At 42.4% G+C, this 27,113-nt stretch overlaps 1 protein-coding gene across 4 annotated transcripts in view; it reads right to left on the bottom strand.

Annotated features, from left to right (window-relative positions):
• Positions 1 to 27,113, bottom strand: part of RAD18 (RAD18 E3 ubiquitin protein ligase) — a 154,726-nt gene that overhangs the window by 36,306 nt on the left and 91,307 nt on the right. Inside the window, exons 12-13 of one of the 4 annotated variants that reach the window (XM_045832530.1) lie at positions 23,524 to 23,586; positions 7,427 to 8,256 (exon numbers count right to left, since the gene is read on the bottom strand). The exons of 1 other annotated variant lie outside the window; for it this stretch is intronic. In XM_045832530.1, the coding sequence (XP_045688486.1) occupies positions 8,154 to 8,256; positions 23,524 to 23,586 (166 nt within the window). In that variant the 3' untranslated portion in view covers positions 7,427 to 8,153. Of the gene's footprint in view, positions 1 to 7,426; positions 8,257 to 23,523; positions 23,587 to 27,113 lie in introns of those variants that run through there. 2 more of the 4 variants (XR_006784934.1, XM_045832531.1) reach the window with 2 other exon arrangements.

Here is a 27,113-nt window from a genome sequence, read left to right as displayed (position 1 = left end):
ACTCTCCCGACACTCCGCCCCCAACCCCCTACTGCAAGGAGCCAGTCTCCAGTTGGGAGAATATGTAACTATTTAAATCAAGTTCAGGGTCAGAATTTTTATTTTCACATGAGACTACACATTTTAACTTTGGACTACAGAATTTTTTTTTGTATTACTGAAGAGTGATCAGAAAAGTCATGGACCATAGGGATCTTCATCAAGGGGCAGAAGACCCAGTGAATACATTTTGAAGGGTTTTGTTCACCAACCCATTACTTAGGTTTTGCCTTGAGCAACTGTGTGCATGGTGTCGGTGGAACAGAGTGAAATGGGGGAAACTGGGGAAGAAGAAGGTTTGGGGGAAGAAATGGAAATCAAGAGTTCTGTTTTGGACATGTTAAGTCTGGGATGCCTCTTAGCCAATGGAAATGTCAAGCGAGCCCATTTCAAACTCAGGGAAGAGGAATAACTTCTTTGAGAATCATGAGCATAGAGATAGAATTTAAAGCCAAATGGCTGGATTAAAACAACTAGGGAAAAAATATAGAGAAGAAATGATGGCCAAAGACTAGGTTCCAGGCACTTTCTACATGAGAGGTAGGAAGTCAGAGAAGCAGCACCAGCAAAGGAGACTCAGGAAGGGCGGCTAGTAAGGCAAGATGATCTTTTATTTTTTAAGATTTTATTTATTTATTTTTAGAGATAGAGAGAGAGAAACATCAATGTGCGGTTGCTGGGGGTCATGGCCTGCAACCCAGGCATGTACCCTGACTGAGAATCAAACCTGCGACACTTTGGTTCGCAGCCCACACTCAATCCACTGAGCTACGCCAGCCAGGGCGCAAGATGATCTTGACAGGAGGATCTTAAGAAGTGGCTGTTAGGTCCTGGGCTGCAACCCCAGGAGTCAGCAGAGCCACTGGCCAGGAGCTACCAGATCACTGGGGGCCTTGATTTGCCTGAATTTATAGCATCATCAGCATTCAAAGCATCCTCAAAAAAACACCCAAGCACATCCTTCCTGTGACCTCCACTGGAGAACTGGCTTTCAAATTTGTGTTTGGTGCCACCCTCCACATGTGGGTTCACTCACACTCAGCACACCAAGGAGACTGCTACCCAATGCCATTGCTCGCTAGAACTGTGTCAGCCAGAAGTTCCATCAGAAACTCAGATGCTTGGAATGCCACCACCAGAAGTCATCCCAAGTCTTCTGCCCCCACTGAATGGTTTGCAACCTGTAAAAAAATAGGAGTGAACTGGGTGATGGCTACAGTCCCCTGCAGCTCTGATATTCTAGATTTTGGATAAAAGGCCCTATTTTATCAATGAGAAAGCAGAGGCCTCAGGAAGGATACGCTCCCAGAAGAGCTGCATTGATCAGACTGAAGCTCCATCTGGGCAAGGAAGGTTTCTTTCTTGTACATCACCCTTTATCATCATGTCCTAACAGTGTTAGTGAATAATAATCTCAATGACATTAATTTTTCTCTATCAAGTGGGGACATTGATGAAAACAAGGTGAGGAAGGGCGCTGGCAAATGAAGGGCAGCACTGGATGTTGTGTTCCTGAAGGGAAAGGCTACACCAAGCAGCAGGAGAGGCAATAGTAGGAAGAAGTAACAGAACATGAAAAGCCAACTTCTGCACAGCTGGCCCTCGGGTCTCTCCAAGAACACCCACCTCCGCTTCCCCCATCTGAAACAGGAGTAAGCCATGAGTTTCTCCCTGCTCTGACCAGAGTGTTCCCCCTGCTCCTTTCTGCTAACACAAATCGTACCCCTTCTTAAAAGCTAGTCCAAACAAACCTCATTCCTCATAACATTTCACTAGTTCATGTGAAATGTGAAAAATGCATATAGCTAATTTGCTATAATTATCGCTACATTTAATTAGCTTTGCCTGGAATTTCTATCTTTCCACTTTCTGTGTGATTGATGTTTCTTATAAACTGCATAAAGCTAAATTGTTCATTTTCTAAAAGTCCAACCTGAGACACTCACACGTACTATGTGTGTATTCTTGGAATGTGTCTTAATTTTTGCCAGTTTCCTTATCTGGGAATGAACTACTTTAAAGGGTCTCTAGTTATTCCCCTCAGATCCTAAATACAATCAAATTAAAACACCCAAAGTACTTTTGGTACTTAGAATTGTCTTTTCTCAGTCACCGTCAATTTTAGACTGTCAGCTTTGATAGTTAACAGAAGTAACAGCCATATGAACACTCTTGCACTTGCTGCGAAGGTCCCACTGAATTTTTCATTACCTTTATTTAAAAATCCAGGCAACAACTTCCCTTTAGAGTTTAATATTCTGGTGTTCTCTATTTTGAAAACAACCTGCCCATATACTTTATTAAGACAAACATTCCAACCATTCTGTTTCCGTGAATCTTTATCTAATGTTGGGAACTGTCCTGCCTGGTTTCAGAAGCTGTAGCCCCACTGACAGGTGAGAAGGCTCCATGGCTAGGGGACCTTGGGACCATTAGCACCTAAGGAGACAAAACTTACCCTTCCTGCAGGGGCGCAGCCTGTCCCCTTTACTTCACCTTGCTTGGTCCCTGGAGGATGGCTGGATAGTCAGTTATGAGTCAAGATTCCTCGAGGGAAGAGCAACCTAAGACAGGCACAGTCATGAAGGGGCCATCAGGGAAGGATTTAGGGGATTGTGGAAGAGGGACAAAAGACCCTCACCCCTCGGCTTTATCATAGCCTGAGTCCTCATTCTATCTAAAAAGTCTCCTAATCTCTTGGCTGCCTTGCTTCCACCACATGATTCAAGCCTGAAATAATGCCAAAGGGAGGTGCAGCCCTGTGCCCAATGGGCAGTTCCCGGTGGGGGGTGGGGAGGCGATCAGGCCTAAGAAAGAATGCATAAAATCCTGTGAAATCTGTTTTGCTAAGAATATCCTCAATTTAAATGATAAGAGTCCAAGCAAAAAATAAGTTTGTTTCCCAAAGTTTTACAGCCAATTGACATTACCCTACCAGACCCTGACTCAAAAGGACCCCCGTGATCCCAGAAAGGTTATTTGTAAATCATACCTCCTTTCTTTGATATGCATCCCTATGCAAGCTAAACTCAATAAAAACCCACTGAGAGAGAGGCTTGACTCCTCTGAGAGACTGGTCAGCCTTTCCTCCCCAAGCAGATCATGTCTTGGTAGACTTATTCTCATCCATGGTGGCCGGGGGGGCCCTGTGGGCAGAGCCCCCCCAACCCCCCACAAACTAAGAAAGTAATTCTATTATTAAAAACTTGCAAATAACTGGAAGTAACTTAAGTGTCCAAGAACAGGAGACTGTGCAAATGTGGTACATGACCCAGATAGATCCATGATGCAATCATTAAAGAGTATTGATAATGTACTATGAAAGTGTTTTTGTGATAAAATGATGGTCCTGGCTAGTATGGATCAGTGGATTAAGAGCAGGCCTGTGAACTGAAGGGTCATGGATTTGATTCCCAGTCAAGGGCAAGTGCCTGGGTGGCGGGCTGGGTGCCCAGTTGGGGGCATGTGAGAGGCAGTTGATCAATGTTTCTCTTGAACACCAATGTTCCCCTCTCTTCTCCTCTTTCTGAAAAGAAATAAAATCTTTAAAAAAAAATGAAAGAAAAAGAATTGATGAAAGCACAGTGTGTGTATATTTAGTATGGAGAAGTTAGTACTGGCTAAGTCATACTAAATTCTGACTCATCCAGGATGTCTAACATAGTTGTGCAGTGGACGCATAGGCACCTATTTGCCTGAGATGACTTTCATGAGCATTTTAATGTTTTGTAGTTTGCACCAAAGGAGGTAGAAGATAGGTGCACAGGTTCCTGGGAATGGGAGACACAGAGGATAAGGAGGGAATATGGTCATTAACATAACCTTGGACTGATCTGCAACCTCCCTACAGAGTATGGGCAAAAATGAAATCCCTTTACTGCATGCTTTCATATGGACATGCACCTCTGCTTTGTTGCACCTATCACAACTGTAACTTGTGTAATTATTTGATCGATATGTATCTCCCTTTCGGGTCTACAAATTCCACTAGGGCAAGGTTCATTTTGTTTTGCACACTACTTGACATGAAGTCATGATAGTTGAGAGAAGGCACGGAAAGGAGAGTGGAGGGGTAAGAGGAAAGGCGGGGGGGATAAAAAGAGGGAGAAGGGGTAAAAGGAGGAAAGGACAAAGAGAGAAAAGTAAATTCTTATGAGGGACACTGTGGGTCCAGTGACAACCCACTATAGTCTGGGAAAGCACTCATTGTTTCCAGTTGGAACACTGAAAGCCCAAGAATCAGAGAAACCAACCGGAGGCGGGGATTCCTCGGCACCTGGCAGGTTCGTACCTCAGGGAAGTGTCAGGAGACGGTGCCCCAGGCGAGGCAGAACGTGGGCAGGACCAGCAGCGGTGTGTATGCCAGAGCACTGGCCAGGGTGGCAGAAGCCCAGCAGGGCCTGTGAGAGCAGCAATGTGATTCAGGCATGGACTTGTTCCTGTCTTCTCAATAGTCTGAGGCCGGGGACACCGGCCATATCACGAAGGGATGTGGAAATGCCCCACAAAGCCCGAGTGTAGATGGGGATATGAAATCAGTAACATGGGGGCATCCACCTAGTGACCTGTTTGCAGCCTCACATGGTTATCACTAGAGACATCTGAAACGCCCTGCAACTAAAACCACAGAAAGGTTATCAAAATGGCAATAAATTGAATGGCTATGATATTTCCCCCTCTAATGTTCATAATTAAATTACTTTTATAGTAAAAATACATAATAGAAAAAAAGTGTCTCATTAAAAGAATTGTTATTTTCTTTGATCAGATAGATGCTGAGAATATTACCGTTCCCGCCTTCTCCCCGGTGCTGAGAAAACAGGTAGTGAAGTCGCACGCTCACCCACACCGACTGCGCCCATCCGGTGGTCTGGACGGGGGCTCCCTCCCCATCTGCAGGGCCAGGGGCTACAAGGGAAAAAATCCCTACTATTTTGTCCGCCCCCGTTGGCGTGAATCTTTTCCATATGCATTAGTTTTCAAACACATACCGTCCTCCCTGTATCACTCACACTGTCTTATGTGTGTGAATTATTTTTCCAGCTAGACCAGGGACTCCCAGTGAGGGGTATAAAGAAAACAGAAGGGATCAGAGAAAGAATGGATGGGCTGCCACATCAGAACCGCCCAGACACATGCTTTCTAAAGTACACGCAGCCGCTCACCTGTGCCCTCTAGACCATAAGCATCACTGTCACCGTGAGGTGACAGACCCACGGTGGCTGTTACACCCTGGAGGGGAGTTAGGAGGTCAAAAGAATTAATAACTAGTGATGGGAGTCATATTTTCCTAAAAGGTGAAGTTTGGAATCAGAAGTGCATTGGTTTCTATCCAGGATCTAACACTTACTCTCAAGTAAATATAAAAATACCTTTCTTACAGTGTATAAATATTACATGTATGCTATGTGTTAACAACCAGAGCTCAGTAAATGCCCTTTAGGCCTTATTTTTCAAGCAGACTTGGGAGATCCTTCACATCAGGTGTTTTTCAATCTTGGCACCAATGACATTTTGAACCAGGTAATTCTTTTATAAAAAATCTTTATTAAAGTTGATATTCAATATTACTTTATATTAATTTCAGACATAACGGCATGCTGGTTAGACAATTATGTAACTTACAAAGTAATCCCCCCAATAATTCAAGTATGCACATGATCGACTACATTCTTCATGCTGTACTTTACATCCTCCCAGTTTTGTAACTACCAACTTGTATTTCTTAATCCCTTCACCTTTTCACCAAGCCATCCTCTCTAGCAACCCTCAGTCTGTGCTCTGCATCCATGAGTCTATTAGTTTATTTTGTTCTTTAGACTCCACATATACATGAAATCATTTGTCTTTCTCTGACTTACTTCATTTAGCATAATACCTTCTAGGTCCATCCATGTTGTCACAAATGGTAAGATTTTATCCTTTTTAATGGCCAAGTAATATTCCATTGTATACAGGCACAACTGTTTTATGAACTGAATGATTCTTTATTGTGGGGTGTTATGGGTCCCAAAATGCTACTCAAATTTTAAAGACACCGAAATGTCTTGTTATTGAAGTTCTAACCTCCAGTGCCTCAGATAGAATGCATTTGGAGGTGAGGTTTTTAAAGTGGTAACCAGGGTAAAATGAGGCCATATGGACTGGTTTCCTTTAAGAGGGGATCAGGACACCGATGTGAGAACAAAGATGACCACGTGAGAGGGCAGCCATCTGTAAGCCCAGGGGAGAGCCCTCAGAAGAAACCAACCCCACTGACAACTTGACCTTGGGCTGCTATTCTCTAGGACTGTGAGGGAAAAAAATTTGATTGAGCCACTCAGTCGGGGACACTTGGTTACAGCAGCCCAGCGAACACTCCGTGGGGGTCAACCTGTGTGTTACAGGATATTTAGCAGCATCCCTGGCCTTCTACCCACTGACAGATCAGTGGCAACCCCCTAACCCCACAGCTGTGACAGCCAAAATGCCTCCACACTGCCAAATGTCCCGAGAAGAAAAATCTCCTCCCCCCACCCCACTGAGGAACACAGGTTCAGATGGCCTCTGGTCCCCTTGGCACTGCCGGTGCTCACCATGGTGACTGCTCCCTAACCAAGCACATAACCAAGTACTACCTGAATGAATTCACTTGCCTGGCTCCCTGTCTTGGGTCTCATTGCTCCCTTGCAAACTCCTTTTGCTGCAATTAAAGTAGTAATTACTTCCTGTTTAACAGACTGTGTACTTTTCAGAAACAAGCAGTTTTCATTTTAGCATAACTTCTGGCAGCCCAGCTGTAAATATCACATCAGTGTTAAACCCCATGTGTTCAGCCACGGCTCACTCACGGCACATCGGGTCCTGTGACACGCTCAGTGAGCACAGCAGCTTGCAGTTTCCCTCATGAACCACTCGTGATTTTAGATAAAATGGCTCTGACAAATACTTACATAACCATTTGAACTTCAGGGAACTCATAAAGAAAACAAATGGCCACTTAAGTGTCTTCACTCTAAGTCATAATGAGACTCCATACATTATCCAGAAACTCTAAGAGCATATCAAAATGCCAGTCAATGGAAACATTCTCTGGAAAGCCAAAGTCACAAACATCCCGCAACATTCATAAATCTGTCGTCCCAACATCGCCACACTCACTATTATGTTGTTGGAAAGCTGATGTGTTTGGGTTGGGTGGTGGGCGCGGTGGGGGCGGTGGTGAAGCCTGACTCAAACGCTGAAGAGAGGCATCAGGAGCTCTGGAAGGAACTGGGAGCGGGTGGGCACTTTGCACAGAGGTCATTTCTAACCAACCCCTTCCAATAATTTGTAGCTTATACTCAGCTATTCATTCACAAGATTCTGTTTCAAGCACATGATTTTAAATTGATATAGAGTCTATTCATTTACAAAATCCATTTATTGCACATTCTTTTTAATAGCTGGGATTCAAAGTGTTAAAAATTCAATTCATCCAAGTGAAAAGAAAAACTAACAATAATCATTTTTCAGTGCCATTTCTGAAGACTAAGCCCGTATGTTTTAAATTTATTGTTTGTGACTTCACATTACAATATTAACATCCAAGTAACGTGCTGGACACGGGTCTGACAAATAACTGCCTTAAACTTGGACAATGACCATATGTAGCTGCTGTAAGGTGCACGCTGGTGTCCAGGCGTCGGGAGCTTCCCACACTAAGGATGAGTTATGACATCATGTCTTTCTAAATACAGAGGCCTTAACTCAACTGCTCCATGTGGTAGAAAGGTTGGAGAATCCTTTTCTGAGGCTGGTTTCTCCATGGAAGAGAAGGAGAATGGCTTAAGGACATTCTTAAATTTATAACCAAAGCCAAACAAAACACCTTTGCCAAAGTCTGTGTACTCTGCAAAGCTGGTGAACATGTGAGGTTAGTATTTTTAGAGAGCGATGTTCTAGAGGCAGAAGGTAACTAACCAAGTGAGGATGTTTTATAACTACTTCTTTCCCAGAAAGGCAGAAAAGAATGAAAAATCAGTTAAAAATAGTTTTTAGAATTTAACACCTTTACTTGGGCACTTATGAGTATGAAATCTATACGGCAAGAAAAAGTGCCACATTCTGACTGGAAAAGTCAGCCAGAGCCCACGCTAATTCTTATTCCGCTTGTTTCTCGGCTCCATCTCGGCACTTTCTGACCGTGTGCGACGATTCTGCCTTGGACTTATTTCTGTGTCTTGTTGAAGATCGTCTCTGAAAGCAGGAAAAAGGAATTGACATCTTAGAAAATAATGATCATTATTATTACATAGCAGTTTCTAGTTTGTGAGTGTTTTTACAGGCATTATTTCATTTAAACCTTTCTACTCCACTGACAAATCTGTTAAAATATTATTATTATTATTCCCACTTTACAACTGAGAAAACAGTGATTAGCAGAGATTATAGATGTAAGTGATAGAGCCAGGAACTGAAGGGACCCTCCTCTCTCCCTTTTCTTTCTTTAAAACATTTTATTTATTGATTTTACAGAGAAAGGAAGGGAGAGAGGAAAAAGAGAGAGGGAGAGAAACACTGATTCATTGTTCCACTTATTTATGCACTCATTGGTTGCTTCCTGTATGTGCCCTGACCAGGGATTGAACCCACAACCTTGGCACATTGGGACGATGCCCAACCAACCGAGCCACACTGGTCAGGGCAAACAATTGTAACTTCTTGATCCTGTCAGAGCTGAGGCTGTAAGGGCAACTATGAAAACCAAGTTCCAAAGAAAGATGAGTCCCTCCAAAGAGAGATGGGCCACATGAATTTGCTTACTGTTGGCAGAGAACTGGAGAAAGAGGTGGCTCTCAGGTAACATGCTAATATATTCTGAAACATGGGCTAGTACTGAAGGTCCTGCCACAGAAGAGTCCACAGCACCTGAAAGCTCTTTTCTAGGTGCTTCCGTCAGGTGCTTGGGAGAAAAATGGGGAGCAGGACAACAAGACTGAAGAGTGTCAACTCTGGTGGCACACGTATAAAGCAGGTGCCTGGGGGTGACAGGGGTCAGGTAGGAAGTCCTGCCTCTTCCTTGGACTCTTCTCTCCTATGAAGCAAAGCTTTAAGTTGCTGAGGGAAGAGCAGGAAACTCACTGGCCCATGGAACTCAGGCCAAGATCCATGCCTCTGGGGAAGGAACAGAGGTATAACCTGCCTGCCTTCGAGGAAAGGATAGGAAATTATTTGTAAGAACACAAAATTCATTAGTGCTGGACAAACAAAAGAGATAAAAACCTCTACCTCTGGAGGAGGAGCAGAACACCATCTCGGGCTACTGATCCTCACACTACCCAGAGAGGTCCTGTGTGGCAGTCTGACCACCATGGGGGCGGGGGCAGGGGGAGGATGCTGCGAAAGCCCCATCCCTGAGACCAGGTGTACAGGGCCTGCCCAAGACTGAGGCTAGGCCAAGACCACAGAGAACCCCCAGCCCATCTCGAGGAGGTGCCCAGCACCAAGGAATGAGCAGAGGCAGTGAAAGATCGAGGGAGAGGTACAGATGTGGAGAAGTGATACCTGCCCTAGGCTGTTGGCACGCAGAGATGGCAAGGTAAATGAGAGCAAAATCAGTCAGCAAAACCCTCCAATGATCCAGCCCCCATACTAAGCACAAGGTAAAAGCAGCCCAACTAGAGGAACTTGACAGGTGAAGGTCATGTTGGTAACAAGAAAACTCTGACCTAGGTCAACTGCCCACACTAATGGCCTGACAGAAAAAACATGCCTGTTCCTAGGCATAAACACTATTGACCTCAGTTTCTATGGCCCTTCACAGTATGTCTAGCATTTAAGCCAAAATGTATGATACACAAAGGAAAAAAAATCCATTGTCAAGAGACAGAGAGAGTGACCCACACGTTAGAACCATAAGACCGGGACCTTGGATGACTATGATTGCTACGTTAAAGCCTCCAGGGGAAAGCTGGACCATGGGCATGAATACACACTGCCGGGCGGGCTCTGAAAGACAAAGATCACTCCTGTCCTCCTCTCTCCACACCTCCCCGAGTCCAGGGGCTCCTCCCCCAGGTGTCAGCGCTGGGCCTTCTCCACCTCCACAAAAGTAGTGTGTTCCTTTCCATTAGCTATCACTTTACCTTTTTTCAATTTTCCCCTACTCACATCCAGTACTTTCACCCACAAGGGTCAGGTATGAGAAGAGTTAAGGATATTTTTATAAAACGTACAGAGACTCCTCACCTCCCCCGACACTTTGACCCATGCTGGGTCAGTGAGCAGTATCCTCAGCCATGTGGTCATTAGCCCTTTGATCTAGGACAGCGGTTAGCACCTTTTTTCAAGGGCCAGGTACTTGGCGCTTTGAGGTCCATACTGTCCCTGTTCCAACTACTCAATTCTGCTGCTATAACATTAAAGGAGCCCCAGATTGTAGACAACATTTTATTAACAAAAACAGAAGACCAGATTTGGCCCACGGACCACAGTTGGCCAACCCCTGACCTAGAACCACGTCAATCCAACCAGAGGATCCGGTGGCTGAACCAGAATTAAGTTTGATTCTTCTAGGACCCTGCTTAGCTAAGCTGCCAGTTGGAGGTGTGCCGATCTGGACAGGACAGAGTGTGTTGCTATACAGAAATAAAGGAGCAAAATGCCCAGCAACAGTCATGAAGAAATCCTGAGTTCTTAAAAAAGGTCACTTCAACTCCAACACTGTTTGTGTCCTGACCATTACCCAGACAATTACCAAAAGGAGACGATTCCTTTCTAGGGACAGCAGCATTCAGTAACCAAACTCCTTCACTAAGCTGTGCGTACCAGGAGGAGGTGAGGGGGGTAATTTTTTTTTTAGAAGAGGCCACCCCTACATCCAATATTAGATGCCTACTGACTGTAGGGAGGATAAAAAGTCCATCAAATCCCTTGACCATCAGCCTACTGCTGATTCCAGTCAATCTCTTTGGATCATGGACCTTACTACTAATGTCTACGTGAGTAATCCAAATGGTCTGATCAGCACCCTCTGGGTTTGCAGATCCACAGTGGGCGGCAGGTGTCTTTAACCTGCCAATCTGTGATCCTTCTGAGCACCCTAAGGAGCTGATTTAACCATAGTCATCTCCTTAAAGACCCTGTCTCCAAAGAAATACTTGGGGTTAGGGCTTCAACATATAATTTTAGGGGAACATGATTCAGTCCTTAACAGCCTCCGTGATTCAGACATACAGTTCTAACAAGAGCCTAGTAGCAAGCTGATGGCTGTTTTTCAAAAGTGGTACATGTGGTAGTTATGCTAGTTGGAGAGGTGTCTAAAACTCTTTCCGAGGCTCCAATCAGGAAAATCATTAGTCATAAATATTTGTACCTCAGAGTGGTCCATTAGGGTTTGGGAACTCAAAGGTATTAGCACTATTCTACAAGTGGCACTTCCCTTTCAGAAAATTTGCTCTGGTACCTGTGGGATGGGGAATTACAAGTATATGACACACCGATTTCTACATATATTCAGACATAGAAGCAAAACCAGTGCACTAAATTAGCCCAAAGAGCCCCACCTACAATCTTCCCTTTCCCACAGCGAGCCCTGCCCAAACCCCACACAATGGATTCAGGTGCTTCCATTCCCCACAGGACAGGGTGGGAGAATGAAAGGAATAACTATATCCAACAGAGCCACAAAAGTCAGAGTCCCTTCCCTTCCCAAAGTTCAAGAGCACACTCAGACTGGTGCAGACAGCCTTTCATTGCCCTTAGGGACAAGGATACTTAGCTACACACCTAAGCAACACAGCTAGGACACCCAAAAGAATTCTGAAAGAGAAAAATTTACACGGGTAACACCCAATGCTGCTGAGAATGGGGAGCAAGAGGAACTCTCATTTGTTGCTGGTGGAAATGCTAAATGGTTCAGCCACTTTGGAAGCAAGTTTGACAGTTTCTTACAAACTAAACATATACCTAGCATACAATCCAGCAACTGCACTCGGTGTTTACACAAAACCTTACACTTTGTTCATAATTATAATAAAATCACATATAGCACTTTACTCATAACTGCCAAAACTTGGAAGCAACCAACATATCCTTCAATAAGTGAATGGATAAGTGAACAGGAGTAATCCATGCAATGAAATACTACAAAGAGCTAAAAAAAAGTGAGGTCTCAAGCCACAAAAGAACACGGGGGAACCTTACATGAATACTGAGTGAAAGAAGCCAATGTGAAAAGACTACGTATTGTATAGTTGACTTTAGTACATGTAATAAACCTGTAGTCATCAAGACAATGCATTATTAATGAAAAGGCAAACATACAGACATCAACAGACATTTTGTTGTTGCTCTACCAAAGTTTGCAAAGAAAGTTTATTTTTCTCTTAAAATCAGACTGCAATACAAGTTACATTACACTTAGAGTAAGTTTGAAGGATGCTTTACTGCAAATGCACAACACAGCAATAAAATACATCTGGTTTAGGCCATCCCACTGAGTTAGGGTAGACCCCCACCTGAAATTTGGTTTCCTGGTTGAGACAGATGACAGGATGCACATACCCTGAGGGTATGCGTGATACTGTGACTTATAATAAATACATATTTGGTCTCCCTCCCCTGACAGGGCTCTTAAAACCCTTGGAATCCCCTGTGATGAGAGGGATTAAAGGTGTCTTTTGTTACAGTTACCAGGTGACTTTGGAAAAGCAGGTAAGGGTGGAGGCTGGGTGCCAAGAAACCAACCTTGTGATGCAGCCCTACCTCAAGGAGGGAAGAGGGGCCAGATACGGAGTTCAATCATCAATGGCCAATGACTGAATCGACCGTGCCTATGTAACAAAGCCTCCATAAAAACCCGACAGGACAATTTAGAAAGCTTCTATGTGGGTGAAAACATGGAGATTTGAGGGGAGCGGCATACCTGGAAGGGGCATGAAAATAGCCCTTTCCCCAGACCTTGCCTCATGCATCTCTTCTATCCGGCTCTTCCCAAGTTATATCCTTTTATAATAAACCAGTGATGTAATGAGTAAACTGCGTCTCTGAATTCTGTGCACAGCTGTAGCAAATGAACTGAACCCAAGGAGGGGGTAGTAGGACTCCAACAGATGCCTGGTAAGTCAGAAGCCCAGGTGACAATCTAGACATATGACTGGCGCATGAGGGGGTGGAGTTAGTCTTGTAGGACTGAGCCCTGAAACTGTTGAGACTTGATGGTATCTCCCATAGATAGTGTCAAAGTTGAGTTGAATTATAGCACGCCCAGCTGGAATCCTGGAATTGCTTGTTGGTGTGGAAAAACACACCCCTCCCCCAATCAAAACTGGTACTGTAACAGCAGGGAATCCTAACTCACCCCACGATTCTTTTGACATTGTTTCTGTAAGTGCGGACTCTAATATGTAGCTTGTAGATAAAGAGCATGTTTGTCTAAGAATCCTAGGTACTGACTTCAAAAGATACAGATGCTGACCTTTAGTCATCCCAGCCCTGGGAGATTTGATGACTTTCAACCATAAAACCAGGATGACAAAAACCAGGATGATGCACACCAGAACACTGCTTGACCAGTTTCAAGGTCCTTATCGGAATGGACTGTGCTGGTCTGCACACAGAGACCTTCTCAACCCACTCCCCTTGATCTCGTGTTCTGTTCCCCTCCCTCCTTATAAAAACCTCTGCCTGCACGGGGATGTGAAGATGAGCTTTGAAACAAGAGTCCCCATCTTCTCAGATTGCTAGCATCTGAATAAACCACTTTCCTTTTCACCAGTACCTGTCTTATGAGTTTGGCTTTTGGTGTAGCAGGCAGCCGACCCTGCATTTAGTTACAATACCCAAATCACAGTATGAAAAGACTTACTACTCACATAAAAAGGTTTTTCTGGAGAGAGCAGGGCAGACTTCCCAAGTCAGTCTGAAAACGGAAACTAGCCTGGGTTCTTTATGGTGGTTGGTGGGTGGGGTAAGAGTGAGGGTCCCATGCACAGAAAGGAGCATGCATAGTTTGCCAGGACCAAAGGAGGGAGCACCCAGGATTTCTTATCAGCTTTCTCAGATGTAAAACAGAAGAGAAAGAGAACGGGTTAATACCCAAAAGCTGTCAATGGACCCGGACTCCCTATTACAGGGTGTGAACTGATGAAGAACTCAGTCCAGGGACTTACTGTGTAGTGCCAGCCCACAGCTGTGGCACAGTGGGAAAAGCACTTGACTTGAGATTAAGAGATTCAAGACCATTTGCCACTCCTCTGGGCTCAGGTTTGTCATAAAACAAAGTGAATAAAGTTCTTCTCTACCCTGCAGTCACAGGCACTAAATAATAAAATGAACATCAAAGCACCTACTCAGGGGACTAGCACATATTAGGAATTTGACAGATGCTAGTTAAATGACATTCGTCTTCTCCAATACTAGGAAGGAATTTTTGTAGATTTTAATAGTATTTACTTTCTAGAAAATAATGGCACAAAAGAAAGACAAATATATCAGCCAGCATGCAGCCTCCCTTGGGATAAAACCCATGTCTCTCTCTAGATAAAGGTCTATGAAGAAGGATAGGTCTCTTTGGTTTTACCACCAGATGTCAGAAAACGTTTTGGTTTTTTTCTAGACAAACAGAAGGGAGAATCTACATGTGTTATGACAGAACTGGTATACAGAAAGTTCTTCACAGACAAAAGCCATGAGTTAAATCTTAGAAGAGGAAAAGCAGAAAGGATAATAAATGTATCCAGACATGACTTCCTAGATTCAAGATGGGAAGCCACAGTTTAACGGAAGCAGAGGATACTAGGTTCGAAAGAAATGGACAATGAGATGGTCAATAAGCAAAAAGACTGAACTTAAGGTTTTGTTAAGTCAAATAAGCGAGACAAATTCAGAGTGATAACCATGGACAAATTCTGCATTGTATCACTTACTGCATCCAGTTCTTGGCACAATACTTTAAAAGGAACATGAACAGGCAGATCAGAGCTTGTATAACATGCCTGAGCCCCGCAGAGCCAGAGAGCTTCCCAGGTTCTTTTGTCTCAAGGAATCATCCTTTCCACTGCAGGGCAGGCCACTGATGAATACGTTCACTGTCTGCGGGAAAGTCCCCAGGTCCACTCTGTTTAGCCTGCTTGGCTCTCTCCCCACAAACAGGGAGAGGCCAGGCCCATCAGCAATAATTTTTTGATGGACTTTAGCTCCTTGTTGCTCCTAGGTTGTTTCCCTTTCCATCATTTTATTTTCACCTAATTTTTAAGGGTTTCTTGGGGTTTGTTTTTATCTTTTTTGCTTTGAGTATTTTAGGGCTCTGTGAGGCGCATACATGCTGACAGTTACTATACCGTCTTGATGGACTGATCATTTTATAATTATAAAATTACCTTTGTCTTTACATCTGTTTTGTCTTAACGTCCATTTTATCTGTTGTTAACACAGCCATGCCAGCTCTCTTCTGTATTTGTTCTATGGTATTTTTTTCTATCCTTTTACTTTCAACTCATTTGTCTTTGATTATAAAGTATACATCTCTTGTAGATAGCATGTAGTAGCATGTTTTTTTAAATAAAAAAATTCACTCTGCCTTTTAATAGGATACTTAATCCCTTTATGCTCATCATATTTCCTGAGAAGGTGGGATTTGTTCCCCACAGTGCTCGCGTCGTTTTTTGTCCCTCCGTTCACGGCCTTCTTCGGTGGTACGTGTTTTCTAGGGCACCACTGCAATCCCACTGTCGTTCCTCTTACTGTGTTTAAAGTGTGTTTCCTTAATGGTCGCCCAGGGAAATATAGAGAATTTAAAACAACCTAGTTCAGATTAACACCAACCTAATTTCAGTAGTACATAAAAATATTGTTCCTAAATAGCTTTGCTCCTTTCTCCTTTCATTTTGCTAGTATTGTCATACAAGTTATATCTTTATACATTGTGTGACTATCAACACATACATAATTATTGCTTTTTGTAGTTGTCTCTGAAGTCAGACAGGAGGGTTTCAAAAAAAAAATCTACACTCTCTTTTGTATTTACCTACAGTTTTATATTTGTCTTTACTGGTGCTCTTTATGTCCTCATGTGGATTCAAGTGTCCACTTGTCCTTCCATTTCAGCCTCCAAGACTCCCTTTAGTATTTCTTATAGGACAGATTTCCTAGTGACCAATTCTCCATTTTTCTTTCTCTGGAAAGGTCTTAATTTCTCCTTCATTTAAAATATAAATAAAATTTTTTATTTATTTATTTTTAGACAGAAGGGAAGGGAGGGAAAAAGAGAGGGAGGAAAACATCAATTTGTGGTTTCCTCTCACATGCTCCCTACTAGGGGCCTGGCCCGCAACCCAGCACGTGTCCTGACTGGGAATTAAACCAGCGACCCTTTGGTCCAGAGGCCAGCACTCAATCCACTGAGCTACACCAGTGGAGCTCATTTTTTAATACAGTTTGCTAAACATAAAATTTTTCGTTGACAGTATTTTTTCTTTTAGTATTTTGAAATGTCATTCCACCGCCTCTGGCTGGCCTCTGTAGTTTCTGATGAGAAATCACCAGATTCCTCATAAGTGATGAGTTGCTTATCTCATGTTTCTTTCAAATATTTCTCTTTGACTGAGTCCAATGAGCCTCTCACATATATAGATTGTTTTTCATCAAATTTAGGAAGTTTTCAGGCGTTACTTCTTTACATACTCCTTCTGCTCCTTCCTCTTTTTCCTCTCCTCATAGGACTTCCATTACGTATATGATGGTTTGCTTGCTGGTGTCCCACAGATCTGAGGCTGTTCATTATCCTGCATCCTTTTATCTTTCTCTTCTTCAGACTAAATAATTTCAATTGATCTATCTTCAAATTTGCTGATTCTTTCTCCCACCTGCTCATATCTACTGCTGAGCACTTAGTTAATTCTTCGTTTCAGCTATCATGTTTTTCAACTCTGAAATTTGCTTTTTTCAGCTATTTGTATTTTATATTGTAATTTTCTATTTGAAAGACACTGCTCTCATACTTCCCTTTAGCTGTTTAGATATTGTTTCCTTTAGTTCTTTGAACATATTTAAAACAGCTGATTTAAAGGTCTAGCAGTCCAATGTCTGAGCTTCCTCTGAGACGTTTTTATTGGTTGCCCCACCCCCCACCCACAGTGTGTATGTAGAATCTTATTTCTTTGCAAGTCTCATAATTTTTTGGGTGAAAACCAGACATTTACAACAATCTGGAAATCAGATTCTCCTATTTCCCTAGGGTTTGTTGTCATTGGTGTTTGCTGTTGTTGTTTATTGATTTTCTCAACCAATCCTGCAAAACTGCATTTTTGTTGTTGTTGTTGTTTGTTGACAATGCCGTGTCTGCTTGGTTAGCTTAGTGACTGGATGTAAGTTTTCTTAGTCACCTGGAACAGAGATAACATAAGACCCCTTGCTAAATCAGTCTTCACCAAAGGGCTCTGTGTGTGTTTTAGGGCATGTATTCAGCACTCAGTTGACAATTCTGCCCCAGAAAGATCTAGAAATCTGACTGAAGGCACCAGAGATGCAGCTAACTGAGAAGTGGTGTTACAGGTAGAGCAAAGAGCTGGTGTACAGTGTGCACTGTAGAACTGGATACTGAGGAAGCCACACCTCTGTAGGAGGCTGGCCAGTGAGCTCACTGCAACCAAGAGGCAAAACCCCTTCCTCTCACAATGTTTCCCCAGATCTCACTACTGATAAAGCTTAACATCAAGAGAGCTGGAAAAACAATGATATTTAAGGGCCCAATTCAGTTTTCACAGAGCAGGCAAAAAAGAGGAATTTGGAGATGTGAGGCAATAAATCAGTACTGGTACTGGAGCTCTGAAACTTTATACAGAAAATCCAGTTATCCTGCTGGAAATGCCTTATGGAGCGAACATGGAGAGAAGCCACATGGAGAAGAACAGGCAGGGAGCTCAGTGAGGGGAAGGCTGAGCCCCAAGTTCTCCTCCAGTTGCATCTTCCCATACCTAGACTGGGCTTGTCATAGCAGAAATGGCTGTTTCAAGACGAAGCATCCCAAAGAGAACATTCTAGAAGGACAAGACCCATTGTGCAAATGCTCATCAAGCTTTTCCTCACATCACATGGCTAAGCCCAGAATCAGGGTGGGCCTCACCGTCTGGATCCCAGGAGGAAGGATTCACTGAGGGGAGGTGGGAAGGGAGCAGCAGCACCATCAAAGTAACCCTAACCCCTGGAGTATTCAGTTATAAAAATTCATCAAGCTATATACCTAAGACTTGTCCACTTTAATGTATGTATGCTAAACTTCAGTGAAGTTATGACCCCAAAGAAAGAAGCCAGATTATTAACAATCCTCCATTAGAAAATATGACAGGCTTATAAATGCATGCAAATAACTCCTCATGGGGTTTTAAGATGAAATACAGATCACCAATAGAGAAAATAATTCTTCCTTTTCTGACTTTATAAGACTATTAAAGAAAGCTATTTCCTTACATTTTCTTTTTGAGGCACTATGAGATAAAGAGTTTAAAAGATAAGTGGCAACCCTTATCCACTCAGGTTCTTGAAGCCATGTAACCATGTCACTAATGCCTGGAACCTAATACCAAGCTCATTCAGATCCAATAAACACTGACAGTCAGTCCCACAGATGCTTGCTGAGTGCCCACTGTGGGCTACCCAGGCACTGTGCGAGATGCCTGGGAGTCAAGGTCCAAAGAGCATGCTCCCTGGAGAGGTGGTCAGGGATTAAGTGCAGAGTGCTGCAGGAGCAGGCAGGCCTTCTAGTGGAGCTGTGAAGAAGGGATGACAAGTACTGTCTAGATGAAGAAAAGGGAAAGGCAATGAGGGCAGAAGAGCAGGTGCAAAGGCACATAGACAACCTGGCATGATTCTCGGAGGTAACTGTGAGTAGTTCAGCTTGGCTGCAACAGAATGGTGGAGAGGTTTCATACATAAGGAATGAAATTCCATGCGCCAGCAGGTAAGCTAGGGCCATAACAGGAAGAGCTTGGATGCTATGGAGTCCCTGAAGGACTTTAAAGTGTGACAGAGAGAACATAATGTATATTAGATCTCAGCGGCAGAATATAAACTATAATGACTAGAGGCAGAAAAACAGTTGGATGGCTGCTGCTAAAAGCTGGAGGAGAGCAAAGGGCCTGAAGGAGGCTGTGGCAGAAGGGGCTGACAGACACAGAGGCAATCTATAGTGATGATACTCAAAGGGGGGGGGCCTGGAAGCAGCACCAGCAATACCTGGGAGCATGTTAAAAATGCACACTATCAGGCTGCACCCCAAAACTACTGAATCAAAATTTTAGAATTGGGTAGAGGCCACTAATCTGTGTTTCATCAAGTCTTCTAGTTGATTTTGATGTATATATTTAAGTATGACAACCACTTCTGTACAGGACTTGCAATTGACTGCACATAAGAGATAAGGGAGAGTGAAAAGTTGAAAATGATTCCTAGACTGTTTCTGGCCTGAGGAGTAAGGTGGACTATTACACGACCATTAACTGAGAAAGGGGACAGAGGGAGAGGAGCAGGCCTGGAAAGAAGGAACCTAGACTCCCACGTTTTATGTACAAAGAAACTGAAATCTAGAAATATGAAATGACAAACCAGGACCATTTTTTCTCCCCATTTTCACTCTGTTCAATGTACATACAACTTATAGCTAAAAATGATATGACGAATCAGTATTTACAGACATAACCCAAAACCACTCTGTAGAAAATAAGTGGGTTTTGCTGCTTATGAAATTACTGCTTTATATCGAGCACTGTATTGCTAGAAGAACTTCTCAAACACTTATGGAATTAGGAGAATGTGTTGGAACTGACATAGTATGTATGTCTTAGAACTAATATCTCAAATACGTCATGTGTGGTTGCACAAAATATGCCTATGAATAAGACAGGTGCTCGTAGAACCACTGCATTTTGTTGAAAAGTGAAACTGCGGAGGCTTTTCCTGATTTTGTCTCTAAAGCTACGTTATGGCGTTCTTTTGTTCTTTCGTTGTTTGTTTGTTTGTTTGTTTATTGGGTAAAAGCTAATTTAAACTGTTGTGCTCTCAGCTGAAATCAGAAGTCCTGGATTCCATGGACCTTGACCTCGTCAATTTACCTCTATGGAGCTCAGCTTCCTTCTTCACAAAATAAAGGGACTGGACTGGATGAGCACTTACATCCTTCCAGCTTTAACATTTACTATCAGTTGATGGGGTTTGTTTGCTTAGAGTTTCCTTATAGTAATGACTTTAAGAAGTCTTCATTTCAAGAATGGACTCGGCTCAGGAATTCTGGGCTACAGCTTGTCATAGCCACTGGTCAGGAAGATTCCCAACACAAGAGGACAAAATTAGCTAAGGAGTGACCTCCTCTCCCAGAATTCAAAGTTAAATAATGTTTAGGTGAAAGTAACGCAGCAAAAATCTCAAACTTTCATAGAACACTAATTTGAACCACCAAACATTTCAACAGCCTGACAAACCCACTCATACTGTGCTCCATGGACACACTACATTTTTCCATTTTCTCAGGGATTCAGCTATGAAACTACAAAATGTCAACAGCATACATAGCATACCTCTCCTGTGGAAAGGTAGTGTATATAGCTTAATGGTTGAAAGTGCTGACCTGACACATTAGGCTAGACTCTCAGCTCCATCACTCATCACTTGGAGATTTACCCCATTCAGCTTCAGTTACCACATTATAAAACACGGATAATCACACATCACAGTGTTGTTATGCTATTTAAATGAGGTCACATGTGTAAAGTATTTACTGTGGGGTAGAACTGGGTTGACAGGAGCTACAATGCTGAACCTACAGAATGGCAGGGAGACGGACAAACAGTCACGTGAATGTGCTGAAACAGGACACGGTGCTGTAAGGGCCTGTAACAGGAGGATGTGATCCAGAGGGCAAGGCACAGAAGCCGTCCAAAAGATGTGCATCTCGAGTTTGGATGTGAAGATGAGTAAGGGTGAACTAGGGGAAGACGAGAAGACCACTCTCTGTGGAGAGTCAAGCCTGTCCAAAGGCCCCGTGGTGGAAGAGAACGTGGCACGAAGACAAGACCTAAGAGCTCTGTATCACTGGAGCAGAAAAAAAATGCATAAGTGTGTAGTAAGACATGAATCTGGAGAAGACCAGACCATAGATGACCCTCTAGGTATACTGAAGAGTCCCTTCTCGATCCTAACAAGAAGAAGAAGCTATTGACTACTTTTAAAGTGGAGAGATGAGTAACAGTGATTAGACTTTCATTTTGAAAAGGTCACTCTAGCTGCAATAAAGAGATTAGGTTGTAAAGGAGCCAGAAAATGTGGATAGACAAATTAAGACACGATTTATTGTACAGTCAAGACACATCGTAACATGAATTAGGGTGACGAAAGGGGTAGAACTGATGGATTCCAGAGATATTTAAGAAGTAAAATGTGGCCCTGACCAGTGTAGCTCAGTTGGTCGGGCATCACACTGCAAAGCAAAAGGTCACTGGTTTCAATTCCCAGTCAGGGCACATGCCTCGACTGCAGATTTGGTCCTGCAATACCCAGTCGGGGTGCATAAGAGAGGCAACCAATCAGCTGTTTCTCTCTCTATATTCCTTCCCCTCTCTCTAAAAATAAATAAATTTTTTAAAAGGAAGTAAAATCTATAATACAGGTCATAGATTGAACATACAGGCACTGGAGAACAAGATGTCAAGAATGAGTTTTGGGGGAGGGCATAAGAAATTGGCTGAAAAGGAACATCAGAAAAGGATCATGTTTTTTATTTTGTTTTAAAAACTTTTTCAGGGGGCATTGGAAAGTAGATACGGTCAGATATTTCTTAGAAATATTTCTATTTCTATTTCTATTTCTATTTCTATTTCTTAGAAATATCTAAGAGGAGGCATCAAGTAGGTAGGAAAGATAAATTTTTTAGGAGATAAATCCAATCTTGACCAGTATCAACAATCAACCTTGAACAACAGGAAAACAGGGTACTGTGTCTCGTAAGTCAAAGAAGAGGGGGTTTTAAGAAAGGTGAAGAAGTCAATAGTATCAAACACTGCTAATAAGTCAAGGAAGATAAAGGTCTAAAGAATGTCCTCTGGATTTAGCAACATGGAGGTCTTCAATAACTTGAGTGAAAGCTGTCAGAATGATGAGACTGGCTGGGTATGCTGAAAAGCAAGTAAGTGGGAGATTAGGGAATGGAGACTGTAAGTAGAGATCATCTCTCTCTCTATGATACACAGACATGGACAACAGTATGGTGACAGCCAGAGGGCAAGGAGGGTAGGGGGACAAGAGAAGAGGGCAAAGGGGGGATAAATAGGAATGGAAAGAGACTTGACTTTGGGTGGTGAGCACATGATACAGTATGCAGATGATGTTTTACTAAGTAGTACACTTGAAACCTGTATGATTTTATTAACCTGTATGGTTTTATTAACCAATATCACTCAAATACACTCAATTTAAAAAAAAAAAAAGGAAGGAAAGAGAGACAAAATGGGAGCTGCAGGATGAGAATAAATGAGATGAGAGGTCGAGTGAGAAGTTTTTGTCTGTTGGTTGTGTGGCTGGTTGGTTTTACGATGGGAAAGATTTGAGCACACCCAATTAGAAAATACAGTTGAGAGGGAGAGGTTGCCTATAACAAGAGAGGAGGGACAAAGCAAAGTTCCTGACAAGAGAGCAGTAGTGAGGAAGGAGGGATGAGCCTCCAATAGGAGCCAGGACCTACATTTACTATAAAAGGAGGAAATAAGGATTAAATATGTGTAAGTACAGGCAGATTTATATACTGGAAAAGATGAAGGTTCCTATATGATGACCTCTACTTTCCTCTATAAAGGACAAGGTCTTCACCTGCGGGGTGGAGACAGTGAACTGAGTTTTCACATAATCCTTGTGAAGAACAGGACAAAGAAAAAGTCACAGAAACAGTACAACTGCTAGGCAATTCTGAGGGCCCATTTGAGGTATGTGATCATGAGATTATAGTGGAGTAAATCTGCCCTGTTGCCCTACAGACCACTCCCGCAGTTGGAGACTAATGAAAACGTACTCTTTTTTGCACCATTAATTTCCTCCTTACCCACCAGTGGGACCTGGAATAGTCCCCTCCTCCCCTCCAGTTTCATTTCCCAAACTGATTCAAAGGTGGTACAGGAGAAGTAGAATTGCAGTTATTCTACACTAAACATCTTATGATTAGGAACATCTAGAAAAGAATTAAAAGTTTCTAAAGACCCTGGAGCCAGTGCTCAAGGCCAAACTATTAACCGCCTATTGGAATAACCTGTCTTCAGAAAAACAACTTCTGACAAGTATTCAGAGTTATCACACTGGGATTCCATTTCTAAGCAGAAATATACAGAAACAAGTAGTAAACTTCAAATCTTTACCTTGATGGGTGTGAATTATCACTTTCTTAAATCAGAAAGCACAAATATTCTTTTGTTTAAAAATCAACTGTACAGAATTATAATTTCTTAGGTCAAAGTACATGACTATTTTTTGATTATGAGAACTCACTTATGTGACGCTTCCCAGGCTTCCTCTTCTTCCAGAATATCTCTTATGATGTCTGAACTGGAACTAAAAGGATATATGTTAATATTGCCAGACAACAAAGATGGTATGGTTCAATCTATATAAGATTCTAGAAAAGGTGAACTAATCTATAGTGACAGAAAGCAAACCAGCAGACCAGGTTACCTGTGAGGGGGCTGGGAGTTACACAGCAGCAAAAGGAAACTCTGATTGTTGGGGTGGTTTCACAGCTGCATATGTATGTCAAAACTCTTCCAAGTGTGTGCTTCAAATATTGAAGTTTATTCTACAGTGATTTCAATAAAGCTTTTTTTAAAAATCTTTGTAAGTTAGCAATAATAATGAAGAAAAACCCCAAATCTTAAATAAATCCCTCAACATAAAACCTGAATTCAAATGGTACAAAGTCACGGCCTTTTCAATTTCCCATGGCAGCCCAAGATCAAATCATGTCTTAAAAACGGCCAGCTAGCAATGAGATTCACAAGAGATGCTAAATTCCTAAGTGGCTTATAATCCCTTTGTAAGCAAAGTTAAAGTAAAATTTAATTAATTTGCACTGTGCTAAAAATGGAATTTGTTACAATGCAACCTGGCTTACAGTGCTGTGTTTTTATGGCTGATCTGTGCGGAGCAAACAAAATTATAGAGGGCATGTATTGTTTCTTTACAAGAACTGTTTTAAGGCTTTAGCATCTTATTCTTACCAAAATAAATTCCTACCAAATAAATATATTTTAAATATAAAAAGATATGTGTGTATCAATATCAAAAAAGCATTTCTGTAGATATCCAAAGACAGAATGTCATGGGCTTGCAAGGTCAACTCAGAAGCAGCAGTCACCACGCCAGCATGGAAAAGGCGAAAACAGAGGACGAGTTCTCAGGTGCAGAATGACAGGTCTGGAAATGCTGGCATCTATCATATTTCCAATGATACTCTAATAGATAAAAAGCTTAAAAATTGTAAAGATTTAAAGTGTCAATGAATCATTCATAACTGCTTCTGACAAATCACTTAAAAGCAATGTTTGCCTATGATTCACTTAAAAGCAATGTTTGCCTATGATTCCTGGGAAGAAAAAGGTAGTAACAGTCCATAAATACAGTTCTGTACCAAAAGTTTTATTCAGAGGATTTCTGCCCAAACCCTGGAACTCCAGGAGCTCTGTGCAGGGCCCCTCTGCCTGTGGTCCACGTGTGCAGTGGCCCATGTGTGGGGATTCCCATCACACCTCAAGTAGAGTGGCCCTCTGATATAGCTACACAATAGTCCTCAGGCTTTTCAGAATAAGAATTCTCATATGGTGGTAGCAATACTTTTAGTACTTGTGGCTTGACAAAATACATAATGATAATGAAGCGTTATAAAATCAGTAATACTTTTAGTTTATATTTTATTCATGATAGTAGCACATGCACACATTTTTAAAACAGTAGTGCATGCATTTGTGAGACACTCTATTACGTCCGCAGATGGTTTTTGCTGTGCAATCATTCCTTCAGGCCCCGGGTGGGAACCTCTGATCAAGCCTATCAAGAGTACCTAAGCCCCTACTACCCTCTCACATCGAGGATGGCCCACTGTTCACCAAGTGCTCCTGAAAAGAAAAACATTAATTTCTCATTGGCCATCCTCACCTTAGTGCACACTGACTTACAACAAGCTTTCCCACTAAACCGCTAGTTAAACGTAGTTTTTATCAGCAGGGAAGAGGAAAAAGCAGGAGGCCTTAAGGAGATCCACAGCCAATTTTACCAATTTTATTATTTTCCTAAGAGAAAGACCCACACAGCCACTCACTAGGGAGGGCTTAGACCCACTGCCAACCCTATATTCCCATTAGATCGGAGTCAGTCTAAACCTTTCCAATCCCAACCTTTGTTATTCCTTAACTTGGTGATAAATTATTCTAATTTTATAAAGAAAACTGGAGCTCCTTTAATGTAACTCTTTCATTCCCTCTCTCTCCTTAAATTATACCAATGCCCTCATCCATTCTTTTTCTGCATGGAGCAGCAATTTTCAACCAGTGTGCCACAAGAATTTTAGAACATGCAGTACCTATTTAGTCAGGGGCACTGACCTCTTTCCCCTTACACTATCAAATAAAAAAATGACAACAGCCATTCAGTGTGAATAAATCAAAGTTATTCTTATTTTTTTGGTCAAATATGCAAAAAATAGATCTTTTGGTCTGTTGCAGAATTTCAGTTAATTATGTGTGCCCTGAGATGAGAAAGGCTGAAAATCACTGGGACTGAGCAACAACAGTGCTTCTCAACCTTTTTTATTTTTGTCTACACCCTACCCCCACCCCTACTAGTCTTTTTAGACAATTTTTCCTAATTGTCCCTCCAGGAAATTTTAATGCCACAAATGTAATGTATATGTAAATATGTGTCGTACATATACTGTGCTTTATACATAAAAAGATTAAGATATTTTGGCCACCCCTGCCCCCAAGAACCAATTTCTACCCCCTAGGGGACAAAATTGTTCCTGTCAAAAACCCCTGAGTTAGAGGACTGGGATTAGGTGCTGGTCGTGTGGCTCTGGGTCCTGGTAGGTATCACATTAGCTAGAGAAATGAAGTCAGCTTCTCACTGATACCTCCAAATGCACACATATGATTTTTTTTAACAGGAAGGTTACAAAGCATCCCTACCATTCCAGCTAAGTAAGCAGAATGGCCAAGCTTGTCAACTAACCTAGTAATCTGTGATCAATTTACCAAGCGGCCCTCAAATCACCAGTACAAATAACTGGGTTGTTAAAGGAAAATATTTGCAGTACATTAATGACATAAATCTAAGAGGTTTTTGCTATGCTACCTCAGGAAAAACAGATGGTAGAGGAGGTAGACAAAAACACACCTCAAAAATTGCCTGCAATCTCCTCTTCCTGAGACTCAGTAGCACTGACCAGGCAGACCACAAAGCTCCATGACTGCCTCAGTTCTCACTACCCTGCCTTCTACTCCAGCTCAGTTACTAACCGGAATGAGAGCCAATCAGTACAGTGACTGATACCAAGTTTGGGAGGTTTCGCCCCAGCCAGGGGCTCAGTTGGTTGGAGCACCGTCCTGTAGACCAAAAGATTACAGGTTTGATTCCTGGTCAGGGCACATACCTAGGCTGTGGGATGGGTCCCAGTCAGGGCGCGTATAGGAAGCAACTGACCCATGTTTCTCTATCTCTTTCCCTCTGCCTTCCTCTCTCCCTGAAATTAATAAAAACATATCCATGGGTGAGAATTTTAAAAAAAGTTTAGGAGGTTTAAAGTTTACCTAACATGAAGTTCCAGGATTATCTGCTATATCTGCTGCTCCAATTCTAGCCACCACTGGGAAATGAAGTGTTGACACTAATACAATTAAAACTACCAGACAGAACTGTTCATTACTTTTCAAAGTTGTGTACTTACTATATTCTACTCAGAAGCCACGTTCCTGAAATTAAGTGAACAGTTTCACAAGTAGGAGTTTACAGAGACTTGGACTATGGGGGCATAACAGTCAGTGGTACTAAAATTATCATTCTCAGATCTCTTCCTTGTGAATAGAAGTAAG

The sequence above is a fragment of the Phyllostomus hastatus genome, unplaced genomic scaffold, assembly GCF_019186645.2.
Source record: "Phyllostomus hastatus isolate PE091 unplaced genomic scaffold, TTU_PhHast_1.1 phas_contig_16, whole genome shotgun sequence".
Taxonomy (NCBI): Eukaryota; Metazoa; Chordata; class Mammalia; order Chiroptera; family Phyllostomidae; genus Phyllostomus; species Phyllostomus hastatus.
This window is presented reverse-complemented; position numbering and strand designations above follow the sequence as displayed.